Source organism: Callospermophilus lateralis, chromosome 4 (assembly GCF_048772815.1).
Source record: "Callospermophilus lateralis isolate mCalLat2 chromosome 4, mCalLat2.hap1, whole genome shotgun sequence".
NCBI lineage: Eukaryota > Metazoa > Chordata > Mammalia > Rodentia > Sciuridae > Callospermophilus > Callospermophilus lateralis.
The window spans coordinates 151,397,062-151,418,246 of NC_135308.1; the positions used below are offsets into that span (position 1 = coordinate 151,397,062).

Below are 21,185 nucleotides of genomic sequence, written 5' to 3' on the forward strand. Positions count from 1 at the left end.
TCCTGCCCAGTTTATCCTACGTAATGCTGCAGAACGGTCTTTCTAAACCTGGTTCTGATTGTCACCCCTTTTCTTAAAACATTCAGTTTTGCTCCACTGCCTGTCACTTCTTAGCAGGACATATCTTTCACTGTCAAGCTCAAACCTATTTTCTGGCCTTACCTGGTACCACTCTTCACATACCCAATGCCAGGAGTGTGAACTTAGGAAGGTACGTAACCACTGGGCTTCTGCTGCTTTAGAGAGTGTCTAAAAGACACTGTGCAGTCAGGATTTTAATTGCCCTTTGATACCACGCTTTCACCAGCATGCTAAATAATCCAGCCCTCTACTACCTAGTTTGCCATATAGAGATTCTCATGAAGACAAAAGGTTGTATTTCCTAAAGTCAATCCTAAAATGGTATTCAAGAGAAAAGTTGTTATGTAAGAAAATGTTCACCTTGATAACAGCAGCAAACAATTGAAGAAGAGAACCTAAATATTCAATGGCTAATGGCAATAATAAATGATGTAATGGTATTAAATCATCACGAAAAATCTAGAAATGTGTAAAAATGTACATGTGAAATATCACTACACATAAAGAAAACGTCTGGGTAGTAACCCAGACACAACAAGATGATTTTCTTATTTAAAAAAGAAAACTAGTTCTGGTTATGGTACTGTTGATGCTAATAGAAAATGTGGGCAAACTGACAGGACCTTGACAAATATTTACTCAAACTGCAGCAGTGTGGTCCAGTGGAAATGGACAGGGATGTTGAAATCAGATAGGTTTGAATCCTGGCTCCACCTGTGAACATGGGCAGGATACCTAACCTTTCCCAGCCAGTCACTGGTTCCACTGAACAGGGCTTACTGCACCCCTGGGGTGGTGGTGGGGGTTGGAGGGGGCTGAGGATTAGTTAACATCTCGTGTCAAATTCCTTGTATATGGTTTGGCTCCACAACAGCTAGTTTTCTTTTGTTCTTTAGTTACCTGAGGCAGGAGCTTTCTTGTTTTTTCCCAAAACTTGTAAATGGAGTCACAGCCTGGAGAGCCGTCTGATTCAACTTGATGGCGACTGCCTAAAAGCCACAGGAGACATGCTCAGTCCGGGAGGGGGCGCCTACCTTTCAGGCTGAGCTGCAGGCAGATGCTAATTACCTCTGGATTGTCGGTCAGGTAGATCTGTCTGGAGATGTTGTTTATTGCACATATCCACTGCAGAAGACAGTAAAAAGAATGTCAATCCAAAAGCCACCCACCACACTAAGAAAAAGGCCAACGGTCAAAGCTTTACCTCTTCATTTTCTTTTCTGCTCTCTGCCTGGAGGATTATTCCCCTGAAAGAAAATGCATCTACATCAGTGCTTCCCTATCTCAGGCTACCTAAGGAGGATGCTAAGCCAACTGAACTCCGCACCAGGGGGGAGCATCACCAGGTGGAAGGAGGGGGTGCTGGGTCTGCTCTGGTGACAATTCACCTGGTCTTGGATAAACACCTGCTTTTCCTGGGCCTAGGCTTCCTCACTTCTATAAAGTGAGGGGGACTCGGATCTTTCCACCTAAGTCTGGGCTCCCACAGCAAGGACCATCTCTGTTGACCCTTCTCTAGATGCCTGGCCACTCCTCCACCTATGCCCAAAGGACCTGGCACTGAGAACTGAAAGGCCAGGGAGTGTGATGACAGTACTGCCCTACCTTCACAGGGGCCTCAACTCTTTAAAAGGCCTCTGCCTCTGCTCGTTTCTTTGCTCCTCATGTCTGTGGCAGATGGGGGAATGGGTCTTATCCTTACTTCACACTTGAGAGGACAGAGGCCCAGAGCAGGCAAGTGACACAGGGCACTATGACTAGAATGCAGGATCATCTAGCTCACTGCCAGAAAGAAGGATCATGTCTAAAACTGCTCTGCTGATCTGGGAGGAGAGCCATCCACGCCACCCCCCTTCTGCTTCCATGCCCGCGGGAGCACACATGTGGCTGTAAGCGCCTCAGCACAGTGAAAACCACTGTAGAAGTGAGAGAGGATCTGCTGGAATGGGCTCTACTGTGAGTGACCACAGGCTGCCGATGATTTTTTTGTTTTGTTTTGATTTTTTTTAGTTGTAGTTGACACAATACCTTTGCTTTATTTATTTTTATGTGGTGCTGAGGATGGAACCCAGGGCCTCGCACGCACTAGGTGAGCGCTCTACCACTGAGCCACAACCCCAGCCCAGGCTGCCGATGTTTAAAGCATGACCTCTGCTGGGCGCAAGGTCCCCAGGGTATGTGGGGACAGCATGCTAACAAATGATCCTGCTATGGCTGAACACACTGCTCACATCTCCCATTTCGGCTGGGAACATGCACTCCTAGGCAGCCTTCCCACCTCCCTTCTGCCTGCACCTGCACCATCACTGCAGAGGCACAGATGCCTGATCAGGGATAGGCCAGGAGTGGCCACCGCCTTCTCTCAGAACCTATGCTGACAAGAATTACCTCTGTTGCTCTTACACAAGTAGGTCATCTCTATGAAGACACACATAGGTCCTCTCTGGTCTCCCTAAAAGAAGCAGTTTGGATCCCATATATATAGGTCACGTGTGCTTATTTAAAGAGAACATAAACCATTCTCCCAAAAGGTCAGCATGACCTAGATGGGGACTCGCAAGGAGCATGGCCCACAGGACTGAGCTCAGCAGCCTTCAGCAGGGGCGGAGTCACTACACTTGTCCTCCCAGATAGCACCCGCTGGCCTACGGTTTTCCGCTGGGAGTGGTGATCTGGAAGCAGTATCGTCGGTCTTCGCAATCCACCGCCATCACCGAGCAGTTGTCCAGGTCCTGGATCAGACCTCCAGCCACAGCTCCCCTGGGCTGACACATGAGATTCCCGCCTTGGGTGAAGAAGTAAAGTCTCTCCCAGGTGGTGGTGACCAGCCCTGTCTTGCTGTATGGGTGGTATTGAAAAGCCATTAGCACTGGGAAGCCCAAGCCAACTCCAGTGCCAACTCCAGATCCTCGGCAGGATGTGCACCCCGCTCCCCCAGCACGGCCACAGCTTCCAAAGCTGCTGCCTACAACTAGAAGCAGTCTCCTAATTAAGAACCTGAAATCTGGGGGATCTTTCCTCTAGGACATGCAGCTCTGAACCTAGTTAGAATCACTAGGGTCTCAGCCCACAGCCCACGATGGGGGTGGGGCTCTTCCCAGCTTGGGTTTTGCTCTAACTAGAGATTATTTTGTGAGATGCTTACAACAGGAAAATGCTTTCTTGGCAAATAACATCACGACTTTCATCCCTACAGACTGAATGGGGACATAGCTTGTGATCTTCATAGAGGGGCTGTACCTGAAGAGGTGGCATTTCCTCTGTAGACACCCCCACTTGCAGAATGCTGAGTAATTTGCTAGATTTACTGAGCTGCCACTATGTGCAAGACACAGCTAATAACTGAGGGCTCCTACCTGCTAGGAATGACCTTGCGCAATCCTTGCAACAACTGTGTAAAGTAGGTGCCATCGTCAGGGAGGGATCATGGCTCCTTCTGGCTGGGGTGTCCGATGCCAGTGTCCGATCCTCACATACCCTGACATCATCCTCTCTCTGCTCTTGGAAGCAGCTAACCTTGATCATCCCTTTCATTCAGAATGGTAAATTTAAGGACCTAAGTGGCAAATGTATGACCTAATCTGAATGAGTGTGATTTATCCAAAGCTTCACCTCCACATGGGTCTCTAACACAATGCTCACCTGCTGGGTGGCGGAGGGCTGGGGTGGGGGGGGGAGGGGAGAGACACTAACTCTCAATGATCCAGAATGATGAGTATAGAGCAGTTACAAATGGCCACAGTGCCCAGAGACGAGGGTGGCCTGCCTCTTTCTGCGTCCATGGCACTGAGTTCTCACTCATACAGGCTGCTTCCAGCCCCATTTCTGCATGCAGTTTGGGACCTGGGCCCCAGAGTGTCCTGCGCTCCAGTAGGAGCAGGGCTGTGTGCGAGCTCTTCCCGTGCACCCACCCCACCCTCAGGCCTCAGTGGGCACCACAGACTGCTTTACAGCCACTTCCTAGGGAGAAGAGTTCAGAAAGAGGCAGCAACTGGCGTTCTTACTTTCTAAGGTTAAGGTAACCGGCCTTCTGGAGGAGGTTCCTGTTGACCTGGGGTGCAGCCACATCGAAGTCTGGCGTGTAGACAGATTCATCAACAGAAAGCAATTCTTGCTGAGATATCCGCATCTTTTCTGCTTCAGCTTCCAGTTCCACCTGAATGCTTAAGACAGAAGGTGGAAGGTCGGTCAGAAGCTGCTCGCCAACTCAGCAGTATAAGAAGCAGGTAGCAGGGCCCTCACCCACCCAAAAGCTTCCTATCTACACATGAAGTCACCAGCCTGCCTTGAAGCCACAGCACTCCACCCTCCAACTTAGGCCCCTGAGCTACAGATCAGAGTGTTCAGACACCATCTCAGAACCGCACGAGAAGGGACGGGGAGGTTTCAGTGGTAGAGCACCTGCCTGGCATGAGAGAGGCCCTGGTTCTATCCCCAGCACCATAGGAAAAAAAAAATCCCCCCAAACACACAACACCCTTTACCAAAACACCACTCCACCACAAGGAACACCACCAAACTATGCTTGAACCCAGATCAACAGTTTTATTGCTGGCGAAGAGCACCATTCTCAGAACTGGTGGTCAGATTCTGGGGGAGCTTTGGCAAGCCTATCCTCCTGGGCTGCACATGCAGGCAGCCTGTGAAAGTCCCACGGAGCAAAGAATGGGAGCAGTCACCCTCCCCTGGGCTTGGTGTGAGGCAGGGGTGGTGAAGATAGGTCACAAGAAAATGACCAGGGAGTGTCCCAGGGACAACAAAGCCCAGAACAACACTTTTCCTTTTATGACATCCACCAACTGCCCTGAGATTGCACGGTGAGCTAGCCAAGGGCTGCCCAGAGAGCAATAAGCAGGACCATGCCTGGGCTCTGATGTAACAGCCCCAGCTTCCGTATATGGGAGGGGCTGGTGTGGAAAACCTAGAAGCTTTGGCTTGAAACAGCAGCTGCCCTTCCACCCACAAAGGATGACTGGACACCATCTGCCCAACATGGTATTATTTGAGAAAGCAAATGCCAAAGAGGGTGTTCCACCATTCCACCAGGGTGAAGAAAGGACAGAATTATAAATGTTAAAATCAGAAGGAACAAGGGACCTAGGGAATCCAGTGTTTCTCAAAATGAGCACCTCAAGATTTTCTCTCTTCCATAGGTAACTCTAGGCTTGTACACTCCATCTTCTGTTTAACACAGCTTGATGCAAACAATCCATTTGACATTTGAATGGGATGACTAGGAACTTCACCAGTGGAGACCTTAGGTCACTGGAGAACAAACCTTGCTGGCTTAAATTGCCAGTCACTGCCAAGGCTGAGAAAAATGGAATGATACAGAAAAATAGAGCAGGACAGGACACAGAAGGAGGCATCCAAGAGTAGACAGACCTGCTGACGGTCTTCAGCTTTATTATTGTTATTTTGTTTTCCTGGGGATTGAACCCACAGCCCACACACGCTAGGCAAGCATTCTACCACTGAGCCACATCTCCAACACTTAAATTTTTGAAATAGGCTCTTGCAAAGTTCCCAAGGTTGGCCTCAAACTTGCACTCCTCCTGCCTCAGCCTCCAAGTACCTGGGCCTATAGGTGTGCGCCACAGCACCTGGCTTGTTCTTCAGCTTTAGTAGGTGAGAAACCTCTTGAGGGATCTGATGAAAGATAAGGTTCATCTCCCCAGAAATATACTCACTAATGTGCACTAATGTGATCTTTTTTAAAAAAATATTTTTAGTTGTAGTTGGACACAATACCTTTTTGTTTATTTATTTTTATGTGGTGCTGAGGATTGAACCCAGTGCCTCATGTGTGCTAGGCAAGCTCTCTACCACTGAGCCACAACCCCAGCCTCCTAATGTGATATCTTGCACACAGGTATAGGAAATTCTTAGTAACTGTCCTTCCCTATCTTCCTCTACTCAGACAGACTTAGGCTCAAAAACGCTGATCAAATCCAAGCCCAAATGATCCAAAGGAACAGAGTGGAAAAATAACTGCTTTTGTCCTCTTCAAAGATTTTTTTTTTTTTTAGAAAAGTATGTTTCTACACACACATAAAGGATCCAAGAAAAAAGGTAATAAAATATCACTGTGGGATTCAGGGCTTCAAAAAGCCCCCGGACTGTTGGGTGGCTGGAAACGATGCTGCCCTCTCTGGGTTCCAGTTGGGCTCTAAGAACAGGAGAACACAGGGGAAGCTATCTCTCCTGAAGACTGTAAATTGTTAGTGGCACCACTAGACACCGCCCTGAGGCCCCTCAGCTGGGCTGGCTGCTCATCATGGTGACACGATGGCAAGGCCACTGCTTCCTTGTGATCTGGAGAGAAGTGGATGCATTGTCTCTAAACTTAACTGAGAGGACAATTAGAATTCTCTGGACCAAAGGCTTTAGCTAGTTGAACCAGGAGGATCCAATGTGTGGGCTGCCTTTAGCCTGTAGTGAAGCACACCTTATCAGGCAGCAGAGGGATGGCATGCAGGGACCAGGCCATGTAGTCAGTGGTGCTCTGTGCTAATGCCCAGTTCACAGTCCAACTGGGAAGGAGGCCCACACATCAGTGCTCTCATAACGGTTCATGGAAAGGCAGACAAGAGGGGAAGACAGGCTCTGGGATCTGCAGAGAGGACAGACACCACGGCGTCTTGATGAACGGGCATGAACAGCCTTCCATCCGTCAGCAAAAATGACTCAGGGCCTAAGCAGTGTTTGAAATGTGGGTGGTTCTCCAGAGACATAGAAAGCCACAGGGCTATGAGAGTTAAGGCCGGGGGAGAGACCGAGGCTAAGGGGGCAGTCTGTGGGGACGCGACGTTCAGCAGGCTCCCTCTCTCCCCTCATGTTCCCAGGCTAACCATCAAATTCAAGGGTGAGAGACTGAAATCAGAGCTCAGATTGCTTTCTCACATAATTATAAATACAGCCTCTTTGCTCACTGTGACCAGCTCTGGGGCACCCAGCACAGGAACTGAGGAGCAGCAGAGGCACACCACCTCCCCTAGCTCCAGGGCTTGGGCCTGGCCCTTCTGGTGCATGCTTTATTCTTAGAGCCTTTGAAGTAGACTTCTGCCTAAAAACGTTCCACTGCTTGGCCCTCACGAGCTATTTTGAAATGTAATATCTTCCGAAAATGAGCAACTTTATCCTTTTCCACATAAAATAAAATTCCATATTATTTCTATTTTATGTATTTTTCAACCACACACACACGCGCACGTGTGAGCCCACAGGTGTATTTCTAGACCTCAGAAGTCATGACAGGTCCTTGCTGCTCAGGGTGAAACAAGCCTGATGTGCCAGGGCCCGTGGGCTGCCCCAGAGCTCCAGGATGTCAAGAGGCTGAGGGAGGGGCAGGAGGGATAGCAGCTGGGCCATCAGGAAGTGTGGGCTGACCTCCTGAATAGAGTAATTAGAAAAAAATAATAAGTGTTTGCATGGCTGAGCTACCTTTTCTTTAAAGTAACTCAAAAGAAGCTTAACAGCTTGCCTATCATAAATTAATGTAATGGTCAGAGATTCCCCCAAAATTCCAGCACTTCTGGCTGCTAATCCCATTAGCTCAGAGGGGGAAAAAAAAAACACTTTAAACTAGATTTGGGTTTATAACAGATGAAACTTGGTATTAACACAGGGACCCCAACAGGAGGCAGCAGGGTCTGTGAGGAAGGTCACACAAGGACACAAGGGCAGAAACCAACTCCGTCCTATTCTGCCACGCGTGTCGCCTGCACAGGCGCTCACGGTCAGAGCTCACCCCCAGACTCCTATTCAGCGGGGACAGTGAAACACACCAAGATCCAAACCAGTGAGCGGCATTACCTCTGAACCATGTCTGCAACAGAGGATAGAAAGCTGTCCATGCTTTTGGAAAACATCTCTGCTCCCTTCTTAAAAAAGTTAATCTGAAAGATACAATTATGACATGTTGAGAATCACCTAGCGAAGGGGATGGGTGAGTGCCCTTAATGTAATGACCAGCGGCATGGGGACAGAAGACCTGGGCCGCGCCCTCCCTCACTGCAGTTCTTACAGCGTCTCAACGGAGCCTCAGCCTGATGTGACTCCCAAAGTCCCAAGGGCTTTGTAAAATGGGGGAAAAGTGGAACCTAGTCATCTTTGCTGAAAGGCTGTTAAACATCAGGAATGACGTAAGATAATGCCTGGTATGTACCACGTATCTCAATAATCATGACTGATAAGTTTGAAATCACCACCAGTGGTTTTTAAATATGAATCCTAAGCAGTGAGTTTCCTGAGGTCTCATTCACCATCTCTAGCCCCAAATGGGTGTATGACATGTGACAGATGCTATCAGCCCAGCAAGAACCTGAAAAGCACTTCTTGCTCTTGCACAGCATGAGATGTTCGCCTGGCCTTGAAGGCCACAGTGTGACAGAGCCTGGTCACTGAGCCCTGTGCAGCTGTGAACACAGGCCAGACAGAGGGGCAGATGGATGACAGCTTGGTTGAGACACTGCAGAGGGAAAACTGGGTGGAAGGCTTTAAAAGCCTCTTCCAACCGTGACAGGAACTTAGAGGGGATTATACACATAAAGGATGTTGGGGGTCCTGGCATAGTGCAGCTGCTCAGCAGAGGTCCCTTGGGCTCTGTAGTGGACGCTTTCCCTGCCCAGGGGACAGTGGCCTCTAGGAGACCTGTAGTCAGTGCAGGATGTGAAACTGCAGTTGTTGGCTTTTGGAACCAATGGAGGAGTTCTTCCTTCCTAAAAAGATTCCTGCGACTCTTGTAAAATACTGCCTTCCCAGGAGGTCTGGGTGCCCTGAGATGCCTCCAGGGCAGGATACAGGAAGAGAGGGAGAAGAACACCCCTGGGTGTTACTGACATCTGCAACCCCCCATCCTGAAAGGCTCAACTTTCCATTCTTATGACCATGGCTTTAAAAACTCAGGACTTTATGGATAAGCTGCTCCACTCTACGTGCTGGGATGTAACTGCTGCAAGCCTGTGTGACAACAAAAAAAAAAAAAAAAAGAAAAAAAGAAACATGCAGCCTGGACACACTCTCGTGTGTCTCCCTGCTTATCTATCTGATCTGGAATCCCACCTTGCCCTGGGTGATGGGCTATCAGCAGGGTTTTGATATTCTCTCCTGTTCTGGGAAAGCTCATACCCATTTCTTAGTTACCACAGGGTAAAATCAGATGATGACCACAATTACCCTAATGCCAAATGATACCTACAGGGGATGTTCTGGCACCGTGATCTTTGAATCAAACAGAGATCAACATTGTAATGCTGCTTCAATCACTGTAATGTCAAATACCGAAACGATACTCGTCAGTTAATATCATATATCTGGCAAATGAGCATTCGGCATCCTTAAAGGGCACAACATCTTGGGAGCTCCTCCTCCCTCCCCTGCCTGACCTCCCTCTGGAGTTTTTACTGAGTCCAAGGCTCAGCTCTTCTGCTCTGTAGGCGCCCCAGGGCAGGGGCTCACATAAGCCCTACAAAAATCAGACGAATGGAAGGAAAGACACTGCCTTCTCCAGCGGCATTACCCAGCATTTTCCCTGGCGATTCTACACTAGCATGCATCTTTATGTGCTCAAAAACCTGTTCACACACTACAAAGCCTCAGTTTGCACCAGGGCTGAATCATGAATATTAAACAAACCTGTTTAACAAGGACCAGAGAAGGCAGAAATGGAGTCAAGGCACCTACACAAAAGTAAGTGGTGCCAAGAAGGCTGATTTGGATCTCCCCCGGATGGGCCGGCAATGGTCACAGCCACCAGCCATGACCAACAAGGGTGGGGCTCCATCAACAGGCTTCTGAAGGCTGATAGCGCAGAAGGAGAAGTGCTTCTGAATCATCAGAAAGACTCGTGTGCTGGGCGACAAACAAAGGGAGGGACTAGAGTTTGCATTAGGATTTTAAAAGTCAATAGCGGAAGGGACTGACTTGGTCTAGTGTCTTGAAATCTAGATACTCCTCACATGAAAAACTAGACGCACTATCCTCAGTCCTCAAAATGATGCCCCTGCCACCCAGCAGTGATGGAGAGCTCTGGCTGCTCTGTCCTCCTGGGCCTCGGGCTGCATCTGTGTGAAGGTGCCCTGGTCCCCTCTCCCTGTGAGCAGCAGCACTTGCTTAAAAGGCCCAGCTTGGAGAATGGTGCAGCCCCTGCCAGCCGAGTCCACTCATGGGGTGCAACACCTAATCAAAGGAGGAAGGAGGGCAGCAGAGTGCCCATCTCAAATGCCATGGAAGCTGCCAAGCTCCCAAGGGGTTGCCAGGGGCTGGAGCCCCCCGCTGGACAGTGCTTATTTGGGGTTTTATTCAGCTTTATGCAGATGACACAGAGAGGTTACACTGATCTACTTAAACATCACCTCTGATGACAGAAGCTGACCTCAGGGCACTCCCGACTCATAACCAGCACAGTGAGCCTGGCAGCCGGGCTCCGAAGCTTAGGTTCTCCCCTCTTTCCCTTTTCCCTGAATGAAGCTAATTCTGTTTCTTTTCAAATGCGTGAATTTTTCAAATGTGCTACATAACAGTAAAAGATGCTCGTGTGTTCACTTTTTCTTCAAGTCAGTGACTTTATTTGAAGCAATTCCTGGCTTCCTCACACCCTTCCTGCTCCTTAGATTGTCTGATGAGAGAAGATTCCTGGGTGCATGTCTCACGTGCCAAAGGGAAATTTCAGAGTCAACACTATGGGGTTAAATAGGGTGGGGAGGACACCAGTCTGACACACTCCTGCTGGTCCCTGCCACTCCTGTTTTATGCCATAACAATTAGGGCTCCCTCCTTAAGTGGAGCCTCCCTTAAGACAAATAATATTCAGTAGATCAGTCAATAAGAGGGAAGAAGCCAAATATATTCCCTACAGAATACTCCATAAAGCCCTGGCAACTCTTGTTTTCTCCCCCAGGTGAGAGGGCTCCCCTACCTGTCCATGGGCGAAGCCTATCATGGGCTCCATCATGGCCATCCGCTTCCGGTACTGCAGCGCATTGAGGGCGGAGTAGTACTGGAGGGACGCCAGGTGCTGCTTCCGCCGTGCAGCTGCCACCTCCTTCACAACTTCAGTCTTTACCTGGTTGAAAGGTGAAGGGAAAACTTCCAGATGTGACCGTTCTGTAAGAGCATGCAACTTAAGAACGTTTGCTTATCCATTTTTGTGCCAAATACAGTAACACTTAGGTAAATTTCACCTCAATTTAAAATATCCCAATTAAAAATACCCAGGTAAGGGCTGCGGCGGGGGCTCAGTGGCAAAGCGCTTGCCTTGCTTGGGTAAGGCACTGGGTTCGATCCTCAGCACCACATAAAAATAAATAAATAAACATATAAACAAACAAAGATACTGTGTCCATCTACAATAAAAAAGAAAAAAAAATACACAGGTAAGAGCATCTCAGTGCTCGTGGGGCTGCAGGAGGCAAAGCTGGCACCCTGCAGGTAGCAGCACCCACACTGCAACCCTGCAGGAAAGCCACTGACGATAGGCATCAGAAGCCACAGACGTTTTGGTTCACTCATAAGATCCTGTTCCAAAGAAATAATTTAGCCCAAGGAAATCATCTAGCAGAAGTAAAAAGCAAAACACCTCAAAAGCAGGGGCCAGAGTCAACAGCAGGCAGGGAGCTCAACCCACTCGCCTAGCACAGGAGTCAGCCAGTCCCACGAAGGTCCAGGTGGGAGATAAAGCTACTGTGTGATTGTAATCTACAGTGGTTCTAAGCTGGTGTTTAATATCAGACTGAAAAGTCAGTCTAGAGAAGTGGAAGCCCACTTATGAGATTCAGAATAATTTCAAAAGTCCATGTACAGGAAAAAGAAAGTAACGTCTCAAGACACCCGACTGCCACAAACTCAGAATATGAGGTACAGAAGCAGCTTAAGTAAATGAAGGGAAAAATAACAGGTAAGGTAAACTTACCTTTTCATTCTCCTTTTTTTTAGGGAGCCTGCTGTATTTTGCCATTGAGAGGTCATGCTCTAAAAATAAAAAGACATCTGAGCATCCAGAAAGGTCCAAAGGCAAAAGCATTCATTCAGCATCTTCTCCCACACACACACTAAACCCACACACGCTACCAAACCCACCAACCAGGAATGGAAGATGCCTACCACTGCTGGCGAGTCCGAAAAGTTCCTTTAAAGTGCTTACTTCTGTACAAGAGGAAAAAAAAGTCTTAGAGCAAGAAAAATAAAGCATGCCAACCCAGGGCTCTGCTTTCCTGAGAAGGCAGAGTGTGTGCCCGGCCTGCCCTCAGGTCCTCTGCTCCCCTGGCTTAGGCCAATGGCTGCATCCTGGTCTCCCTGGAGCCTGTGCGTGCAGCCTACACTCCACATCTGGGGGTCTTGCCTGCCTCGGGAAGAACGCAGCTCTCGGGAAACACAGAGACAGTGGATGGCCAGGACCTGTCACACAGACCTGGAGTATACACTTAAGTTCTGATTCTCAGCCCCTAAGTGAAGTGTCCAATGCATCTTTTCTCAGAATGTTGCAGGATGACACCCAGAAGTTCCTTCTTGTTGCCATTTTAACTTCTGACTTATTAGTGTCACCACTGAACAAAGAAATACTGCAGTGCCTGTGTTAATGAAAACTACGATGCCATCTGGTACCTGCAGCAAGCCAGCACCAATCCGCACCACCCACTGGGCTACCTGCCACTCCTGGGACAGCTGAACAGGTCCAAGACAAAGCCACAGAGGACTCTGAGCAGTGAAGGTCCAGGGTTAAACAAAATCAGGTCCCTAAAGGAAGCAAACCTTTCTACAATTCTAACAACTGCATCTGACTTTGTCAAACGCGGCTGGGCTTTCCCTGGCTGTGCTCTTTCTCGTCTCCCCAGCGCTTCCTTCTCTGGACACTGTTCTCACTCCACAGCGCAGGGCTGCCACCGTCCTCTCCCACTTGCATTTTTCTCTTCTTTCTCTCCCACCTTTACTTCCTGATGGAGCAGAGTTTTCGTGTAGATATTTTTCTTAACTTATCAATTTTAAATAGCTTCATTAACCCTCCTGTGTTCTCTTCATTCTGATCACATACTTGTGTGGGGGACACAGGAAGCAAAGGCAATAAAACACAGCACCGCGTCTCACGCACAGGGTGCCAGATGCCCATGTGGGTCCAGTGTGGACTCAGGAAAACTGGGCCAAACGCTTCAATTCTATTTTTGTGTCACCAAAAAAAGGAGAATTGAACTCTCTTCAGAGAATTAAGAAACTTCTCTTCTGACTACTACCGACCAGTGAAAATCTACTTTTCAAAAGAAACACCATTCTGTGCAGAAGCTACCAAGTCCACATGCTGGGTCACACTCAATCAAGCAGGGCCACCGTTCCCCTCAAGCCAAGGTTCCTCCCACAAGCAAACCTGAAAAAGAGCAATCTGACAACTCAGGGTGAGGGGTCATTATTTTCTAACAACTTGGGGTCTGCTTTTAAAATGACATTGCCTGGTGGTTTTATTTAGGGTAAATCTGTTTTAAAAGCATTCAACGAGGCTTTCAGTTGGGACTAGAAACCAGCACCACTGGATTTAGCCGTCTGGCTTCATGTTCGACTAGAGATGAGCCAATGAAAAGCCCGAGATCCTGCTCAGCGAGGGTTCCTCTTGACACGTGGTGTATTACTATTTTTTACCTACAAAATTTCAAGGCCTGCCAAACTGGCCTTGAGAGAGTGTGTGCCAGTTCATGTACCATCATCCCCAGCCCCAGGTGATACGACAACAGGGGACCAATCTCAAAGTGAGGGGAAACTTTCATCTTCAGTATCTGCCCTCAGATTCCCTGCATCTTTTATGCTCGGTAAACAAACAAACAAACAAACAAACAAACAAACAAAGACTCTGTATTTCCGAGGAGCAGGATACTGAGACCTGCCAGCATCAGGTTTGGGCTTCTTCGATCAGAAATTTTCTTTTATAGGAATGTTCTTCAAACACAATGAAATAAGAAGGAACAATGGGACTAGAAGATTTGCATTCCTTTTTTTTAAACATCACCTGGGTTTTTCAGTACTATTCTTTTCTTTCTTTTTTGGTACCAAGGATTGAATCCAGTGGTGCTTAACCACTGGGCCACATCCCCAGGCCTTTTCTATATTTTATTACAGACAGGGTCTCCCTCAGTTGCTAAGTGCCTCACTAAGCTGCTGAGGCTGGCTTTGAACTCTCGATCTTCCTACCTCAGGCTCCCAAGCCACTGGGATTATAGGTGTGTGCTACTGCGCCTAGCTAAGACTATTCATTTTTATTCATTTTTGACTGCTTTAATTTCTAAGAGAGATAAAATTATTTTTTTTTCTATATATTTTTTAGTTGTAGATGGACACAATATCTTTATTTTTGTTTTTTTTTTTTTTATGTGGTGCTGGGGTCCGAACCCAGGGCCTCACGCATGCAAGGCAAGTGCTCTACCACTGAGCTACAACCCCAGCCCAATAAAATTATTCTTAAGTCCAAAAAGCCACATAGGCTCTCTGAACCAGTCACAGATGTCCTCCCTCACAACTAGGCACTCCACGAGAGAGCAGGGACCCGCCTGCCCAGCCACAGCTTTGCCCTGGAGTCCTGCAGAGAGAAAGCATGAGTTCCCACCCGTCCTCCCCTCCACAGGCTCCCATGTCACACTCTAGAGCATTCAGGTTCCCCAGGAACATGCCTTTGCAGAGTCCCTAACCTGTGACACTCACCTCAGTCACACTGTGTGCTTGCTAAATATTATACACCATTCGACACCCAGGTCAGAGATGGCCTCCTCCAGGAGCCTTTCCCTAGCACCCATTCCGGAAGCCATCCTGCCCCTGCGCTCCTTTCCCATAGGGCTCTGCCTCCTCACCTCCTGACCTTACAGCAATCTGTTTCTCCACCCTTGTCTTATTTGCCTGTGGCCTCTTTAAGGTGAGCCAGGAACATGGGGTGTGGGGGTGTGCGGGGGGGGGGGGGGGGGGGGGGGATAGGGTGGTTGATGAAGGTTTGCTAAACTGACCTACTCAAAAAGAAAGGCATTTCTCAATGATCCACACATTTTTAACGACACTAATGCAGTAAGAATTACTGTTTTGAGTTAAATAGTATTTTGAAGGTAAATGCAGTGAACTGAGTTACAATACCTGTGAGATCCTTTTCTCGAAATTGTACAATAGGTAGGACCATGGCATCTGCCAGCTGTTTGGCCAGCTCTGTATGGAGGACATTAAGCTGAAAGAAAAGGAATTCCTCAGAAAACTATATCCATTATTACTGGGTCTCAACTCACCAGGGGACTCTGTTGAACACTTCCATGTGGTTAAACAGCTCGGCTGGACTTCTTTAGCAAATAAATACCCCCATAAAGCTGTAAAGGAGAGGCCTAGAGGCACTAAAAAGGTAACACAGGGTTCCAACTAACTGGGCCATCAGTGAAGCTTGCTAAAGGTGGGCCCAGTTATTCTTGGTTCACTGTGCAAACTCCCTCCGGTTCCGTGTTCCTGGGTCACACCCCCTGGAGAATGGGAATGCTGTATTTGCTTGCAGTAGCGTGGCTTGCAGCCAGAGGTCAGCACAGTTAGCCACCTCCCAAGGCCACAGTTCTCACTCTCAGAGAAAGCTCCAGTTAAACCAGAAAAACAGTCTGGCTGGAAACAACCAGCCCCCAGCCCAGGGCCAGCAGCTGTGAGCCCCACAGATTGAGCGGGAGAAAGCTCGGTCCCTGGTCCCTGCTGAAGCCGGCAACAGGCTGCAGGCCTCAGCTCGGAGCAAGCCAGCTATGTTCCAGGGTGACCCTCCTCACCAGACACTTTCAACAGCTCTAGGTATCCTCTCCCCTCTGCCTTGAGGGCTTATTAAAATCCTGTCTTCGTAAACAGCCTAGGAGAAATAAAATCGCTCTCCGCAGGGCCAGCACTGGGGGCACTTTTTGTGTGCCCGCTTTACAGACTCTAGGCGGTTCAGTCCTTGCCCACTCTGTGCATTAGGAATTTATTATTCCTATTTTACAGGCAGGCAGACAACCCTGTAAGTTCGGAAAGCAAATAAATGGCACCGCCAGGGCTGTAACCACAGGCTGCTGGGATCTAGAACACATGCTCGTCCCACTACACAGCCTGGGACGTGGAGCTTGGTCCTTTACACTCACAGTGCTGCCAAAGCTTCAAGGGTCTGGGGAGGTCTGGGCGGGTCTGGGGGGGTCTGGTGAGGCCTGGAGCAACAAACAATGGGCGACTATCCCTCAGGTGCAGACTTGTGGGCATGCTGAGGGATGTTCCGGGACTCCTGCTGGGTGGCTAAGGGCACATCATCCATGGTCATTTCTAAGGACCCAGAGTTTTGAGCCATCAAACTTCTGCTGTGTGGCTTTTGAGATGTAAGGGGTTGTCGCCTCTAGCCACTGTGCGTTTGCTGGGAAGAGTGGAAGAGATGGCCCACATCTCATCTTGGTGCTTAAGGATTGTCACAGAAAATGAAAATGGCAAGAAGACCTGCTTCTGTGTGTGGGTGCTGTGAGGACGGGACAGTACACAGAGGGACCGCCCGGAGCCCGACACGCACATCCTGGCACTTGCTTGACCACTGGAAGCTGTGATGACAATGACCTCCTGTCTTGGGCGCCACCCCAGGAAGTGATCAGAAGCCTTGCTTTAGGGGAGACCACCAAGCCCGGGATCCCCACGGGACTAACAGGGAAGAGCACATCCTACACATTTGATGGACTCTATCAATCACGCAGACCTTCCACGTCACTGGCTTGTTTTTTTGATTTCATGGTCAAATTACTTGTCTTGAAGATTTTTCCACCTGGTTGAGACCCAGGCTGAAGAAACACCCCAAACCCACCCTCCTCTTCCCAGGTCTGGGCCCGCTGGTACCCAAGCCTCCTTCTGGGTCTCGGGAGAAAACGCAGCTTGTGTGGAGCCTCCGACGGTACCAACCTCCGGCTGCCGTGCTACCGCCCAGAGAATCCACCACCCTGGGAGGTTCTAGTCCACCAACAGAATCGGCACTGCCCAGGGAAGATGGCCACGAGCGAGCATTTTAAGCTGGAAACCTTAGTCGGGGTTCAGGCCACCAGCCACCAGGAACGCGCCTCTGGGCAGAACACAGGCGACTTCAGGGTTCAGTCTACGGCTTCCCCCCAGATACCTGTTCCCTGTTAATGAAGAAAAAGTCTCCTCCCCACCTCCCCAAATCACATTTTACTTCTCTGTAACCACACTTTCTACTTACCTTTCACCCATCTCAATACACATTTTAAAGAGCCTTGACATTGTGATATAATGAAAAGTACAAATTTAGTCTCTGTTCCTAGCTCCTAGCACAGAATTCCTAAAACCCTTATAACTTCCTGAGCAGTGGGGACACATATTGGTCTTATGACTATCCCCGGCATCATACCTTAGGACCGCTGGGTGACAGGACTGCCTTTTATTCTAATAAGGCAGTGCCTGGGAATACTGGGAAACAGTGTCTTTGCAGAGATAATGGAGGGTATGGAAGTGATCATCCCTAATTTTCTAGGTGGCCCCAAATCCAGGGGCAAACACAGGGGCAGTGAGGCCATGCAGAGTCAGAGTCAGAGAGCCACAGCCAAGGCCCACCAAGAGCTATAAAAGCTGAAGAGGCAGGGGGGAAGCCCAGGGACTGTGGGGGAGTGTGGCCTGCAGATGCCGTGGTCTAGCTGTCTGGCCTTCAGGGCTGCGGGAGAAAACGTGTTGCTGTGAACTGATATACCCTCCCGAGGAAACGGAACTCAGAAAGCCTTCTTTCCCCTCAAACTATGAACAGACATAATAGTGCACAACCTCTGTCATGGAATGAAGCTTGGAAGATCAGCAAGTTGAATTACCTTCTCAGATATTTAATAGATATTTAAAAATGGAGACCAGGACAAAATAAGGAAAAAGAAAATTCAAGAAGAATCACATAAAAACATCCCATGTTGCTATCTTACCTTATCCACCACTTCAGAAAAATAGTGGAGCGTAGAAATTACTTCTTCATCACCTTTGCCAAGAGCGAAATTCTAAGACCAAAGAATGAGAGCGCCAGGTGTCAGCTAAATGAGCATCACCCTCCAAACGCCACCCCACGCCCCTCCTCCTGAGAGCACCCTGCAGAAGTGTCCAAATGAACACAGCTGGAGCTCCCTGCTCCTCGCGGCCCCTGGGTTCGCCCAACAGCCCTCTCTGGCCATCCCCTCTTCGGTCACCTCCTTCTGAACGTAAACATGTCTCAGGGAGCTTACTTCCTGGGGTTGTTAGCGTGAGTTCCCTATAGCCCCAGAAGCTGTGGGCTCTCAAGGGCAGCCAGCTGACTTCTTCTGAAGGCCCCTCAGAGCACCTCAGAAGGACTTTGGGATGATCACTAGTTAGTATTTATCAGTGGGAAAAAAAAGAAAGGCCCCCCCAAAAGAAACGCTGGGGGAAAATAAGGAAGGGAGAAGGAAGAGAGAAAAGGAAAGACAGAGGGAAGAAAAGGAGAGGAGAGGAAGGAAAAGCAGCACAGATCTTTAAGGACGCCTCTGGAGAATTGCTCTAAAGCAGCGCTGAGCAGAGGCCTGCCACAGCGCCAGGCGGCGCGGAGCCTGGGTTACCTGCTTTTCATACGCCAGCAGCTGCTTGGAAAGCTGTTGGGTGGCCAAGCACATTTCATTCTGTGGAGAAAAGAGAAGGTAGTGAAATCTGCCCACGCTTTAGGGTCCATAAAAAAGGCCTCTCAGAGCATCCTTTAAAAAGCGCTGTGTGTGCGCCTGTGGAATGATAAATACTTTTTTCAGGCATTATTTAGAAAACAAAACCAAGACAAATCCAAAGGTTAATGCTTACCTTTTCCCCCACTGCATCCTTTGCAAATTGCTGTTCCTTCTGGTTTTTCCATCAGTAAACAACTGAAGCAAAAAATTACAATCCAGCCAGGCACAGTAGTGCACGCCTGTGATTCGGGAGGCTGAGGCAGGAGGATCGTGAGTTCAAAGCCAGCCTCAGCAACTTAGAGAGGTGCTAAGCAAATCATTGAGACCCTGTCTCTAAATGAAATACAAAAGAGGGCTGGGGATGGGGATGTGGCTCAGTGGTTAAGCGCCCATGAGTTCAATCCCTGGTACCAAAATAAATGTACAATCTGCCAAGCATTCAGCAAAGATGTGGTCCCTGTCCTGTGGACTGACTGGGGAAGCAGACTCCAAAAATATGGCCCCTTGCATAATGAGAAGAGCAAAGGAAAGAGGCTGGCGCATGGGAGGCAGGGACAGGAGGACCCAGATGGTCTCTAGGAAGACATGTCCTAAGCAGAGCCTTGCCCAAGAGTGAGCTTCCAGAAGAAATGGACATGGAGACGCCCAGCAGAGCAGGGCTGGGACAGGGCGGGCGAGCTGCAACACGGCCGAGTGGGCCTGCAGGGCCTGGGCCAAGTGGGCCTTCCTGGAACTGTGACGGGAACGAAGCAGCACTGGGGCAGTCACCACGGATGTGACAAAAACACTGCTAAACCCAAGAGTCTCAAAAAACCTGGGGAAGGCGCTGCTCTTTACGAGTTGTGACGCCCTGGGAGGCCGTGGTGGCCCCTGCCCCGCCCATACCATCCATTTCCCTCTGCTCAGGTTCCTTCCTCCCTCTCGGCCACAAAGCGGTTTCCTACCACCTGCGAGCTCCCACTAATGCTGCTCCTAACTCGGGGCTCACTCCTGCAGGCCAGAGCCCTGGGTCTGACCTGGCGTGGAGAAGGGAGGCAGTGGCCGGCCTTCCTGGCCTTGGCCTCGTTACTCTCTTTCTCCAGGGTTGCTGTTCTTCTAAGGGTCAAGTCCTGAGTCTGTAGGAGCCTGTTTTATTTTCTGTGGGCCCATCAGAGCCAATCCCACTTTTGGGGGTGCCCTCGCTGCAGACAACTGGCCCAACTCCGCTCTGCGGTGCTCCGCTGCCCTAAGGGGAGGCATGGACATGCCAGGAAAAGTGGCTCTCCCCGTCCCCCAGAACGAGGTCGAATGGAGCCCCAGCTTTGGCACCCTACTGGCACGCTGCCCCTCAAAACTGACCGGAACTGGCAGCAAGTGAACGAGCCCGGGTGCCCCCTCCTTCACTTAGACAGGAACACACAACACTCCTTAGCGCACAGCGGGTGCAGACAGATGTTTGACAACAGAAAACTCATCTAAATTCCAAGTTTAAAGCACTACCTGGACTCCTGGTGTCTAACCTAAGCTGTCAACGGGGCAAGGAAACCCAAGCCGGGGGACGGCACAATGAGGCCTCGCCAGCAGAGCACATGGACAGGGGACAATGCGACTCACTGGGCTCATGCTCGTCCAGCAGAAGCCCCTTCCTCTGCCTCCTCACTAGAGAACAGCGAGGAGGACTGCTAAGGGGAATTGCTCTAGCTACCCTGGCACGTGGTGGAGGACAGCACCCTGTGGGATTCGATGTGCTCAGCCAGAGTCCTCCCAACAGCAGCTGACACCGCAGAGCGCTTGATTTACACCAGGTGTTTCCTCAGTTAATTCTGACAATCCTGTAGAGCAGGATCTAACTATTAACCTAATCTTACAGATGAAGAAACCAAGGCACAGAAAGGTCATGCCACCTGCACAAGGTCACACAGCTAGCAGTGGCCGGGCTAGGATGTGAACCCAGTCTGATTCTAAACTCCCCACTCCCGGACACGACTCTCTAAGATTCTGAGCCCGACCAAGATTAAGAAAGGAGAAAGCCCGAGCTCTACCCAGCCTTGGTCTGTGAAGGGCCAGAGGGGAGGGCATGCATGTGTCACTGACACAACTTGCCATGGCTGGGGGAAGAAGGGGCACAACACACACAACACACGTGGTGGCTGTGGCGACTGGTCTCTGCCACGTCCCTCCTAACACCCTGGGAAGACGCTGTGCTCCCACAGGGCTGCTATTTCAGGCCATGGAGAGGCTGGGCTTGGCTTGAGTGACTTCACTGGAACCAAGCACACCTACAGTGGCCCGTCACCTGCTCAGAGCAAGACTCAGCACGTGAAGTCTCCTGACCTGGGTCCTCTTGAGCCTCACCAGTACCTGACCCAAGGTGCATGAGGCTTTAGGAGACGCTCCACCAACACCAGCCCACGAGCCCACGCCCCAGGAGGACGGCCCCTCCCGGCACAGGCATCCAACTCTGCTCGC

The 21,185-nt window shown here is 49.6% G+C and overlaps 1 protein-coding gene across 4 annotated transcripts in view; it reads right to left on the bottom strand.

The window, feature by feature from the left end:
- Nucleotides 1–21,185, bottom strand: part of Appl2 (adaptor protein, phosphotyrosine interacting with PH domain and leucine zipper 2) — a 62,588-nt gene that overhangs the window by 27,099 nt on the left and 14,304 nt on the right. For all 4 annotated transcript variants that reach the window (XR_013091243.2, XR_013091242.2, XM_076855055.2 and 1 more), the window contains exons 3-14: nt 18,639–18,698; nt 17,997–18,068; nt 15,181–15,268; nt 12,184–12,225; nt 11,993–12,051; nt 11,000–11,146; nt 7,897–7,979; nt 4,086–4,244; nt 2,731–2,919; nt 1,286–1,328; nt 1,150–1,206; nt 982–1,070 (exon numbers count right to left, since the gene is read on the bottom strand). Coding sequence is in view for 2 of the 4 variants with exons in the window: in XM_076855055.2 (XP_076711170.2) it covers nt 982–1,070; nt 1,150–1,206; nt 1,286–1,328; nt 2,731–2,919; nt 4,086–4,244; nt 7,897–7,979; nt 11,000–11,146; nt 11,993–12,051; nt 12,184–12,225; nt 15,181–15,268; nt 17,997–18,068; nt 18,639–18,698 (1,088 nt within the window). In the remaining 2 variants the exon portion in view is untranslated. The remainder of the gene's footprint in view (nt 1–981; nt 1,071–1,149; nt 1,207–1,285; nt 1,329–2,730; nt 2,920–4,085; nt 4,245–7,896; nt 7,980–10,999; nt 11,147–11,992; nt 12,052–12,183; nt 12,226–15,180; nt 15,269–17,996; nt 18,069–18,638; nt 18,699–21,185) is intronic.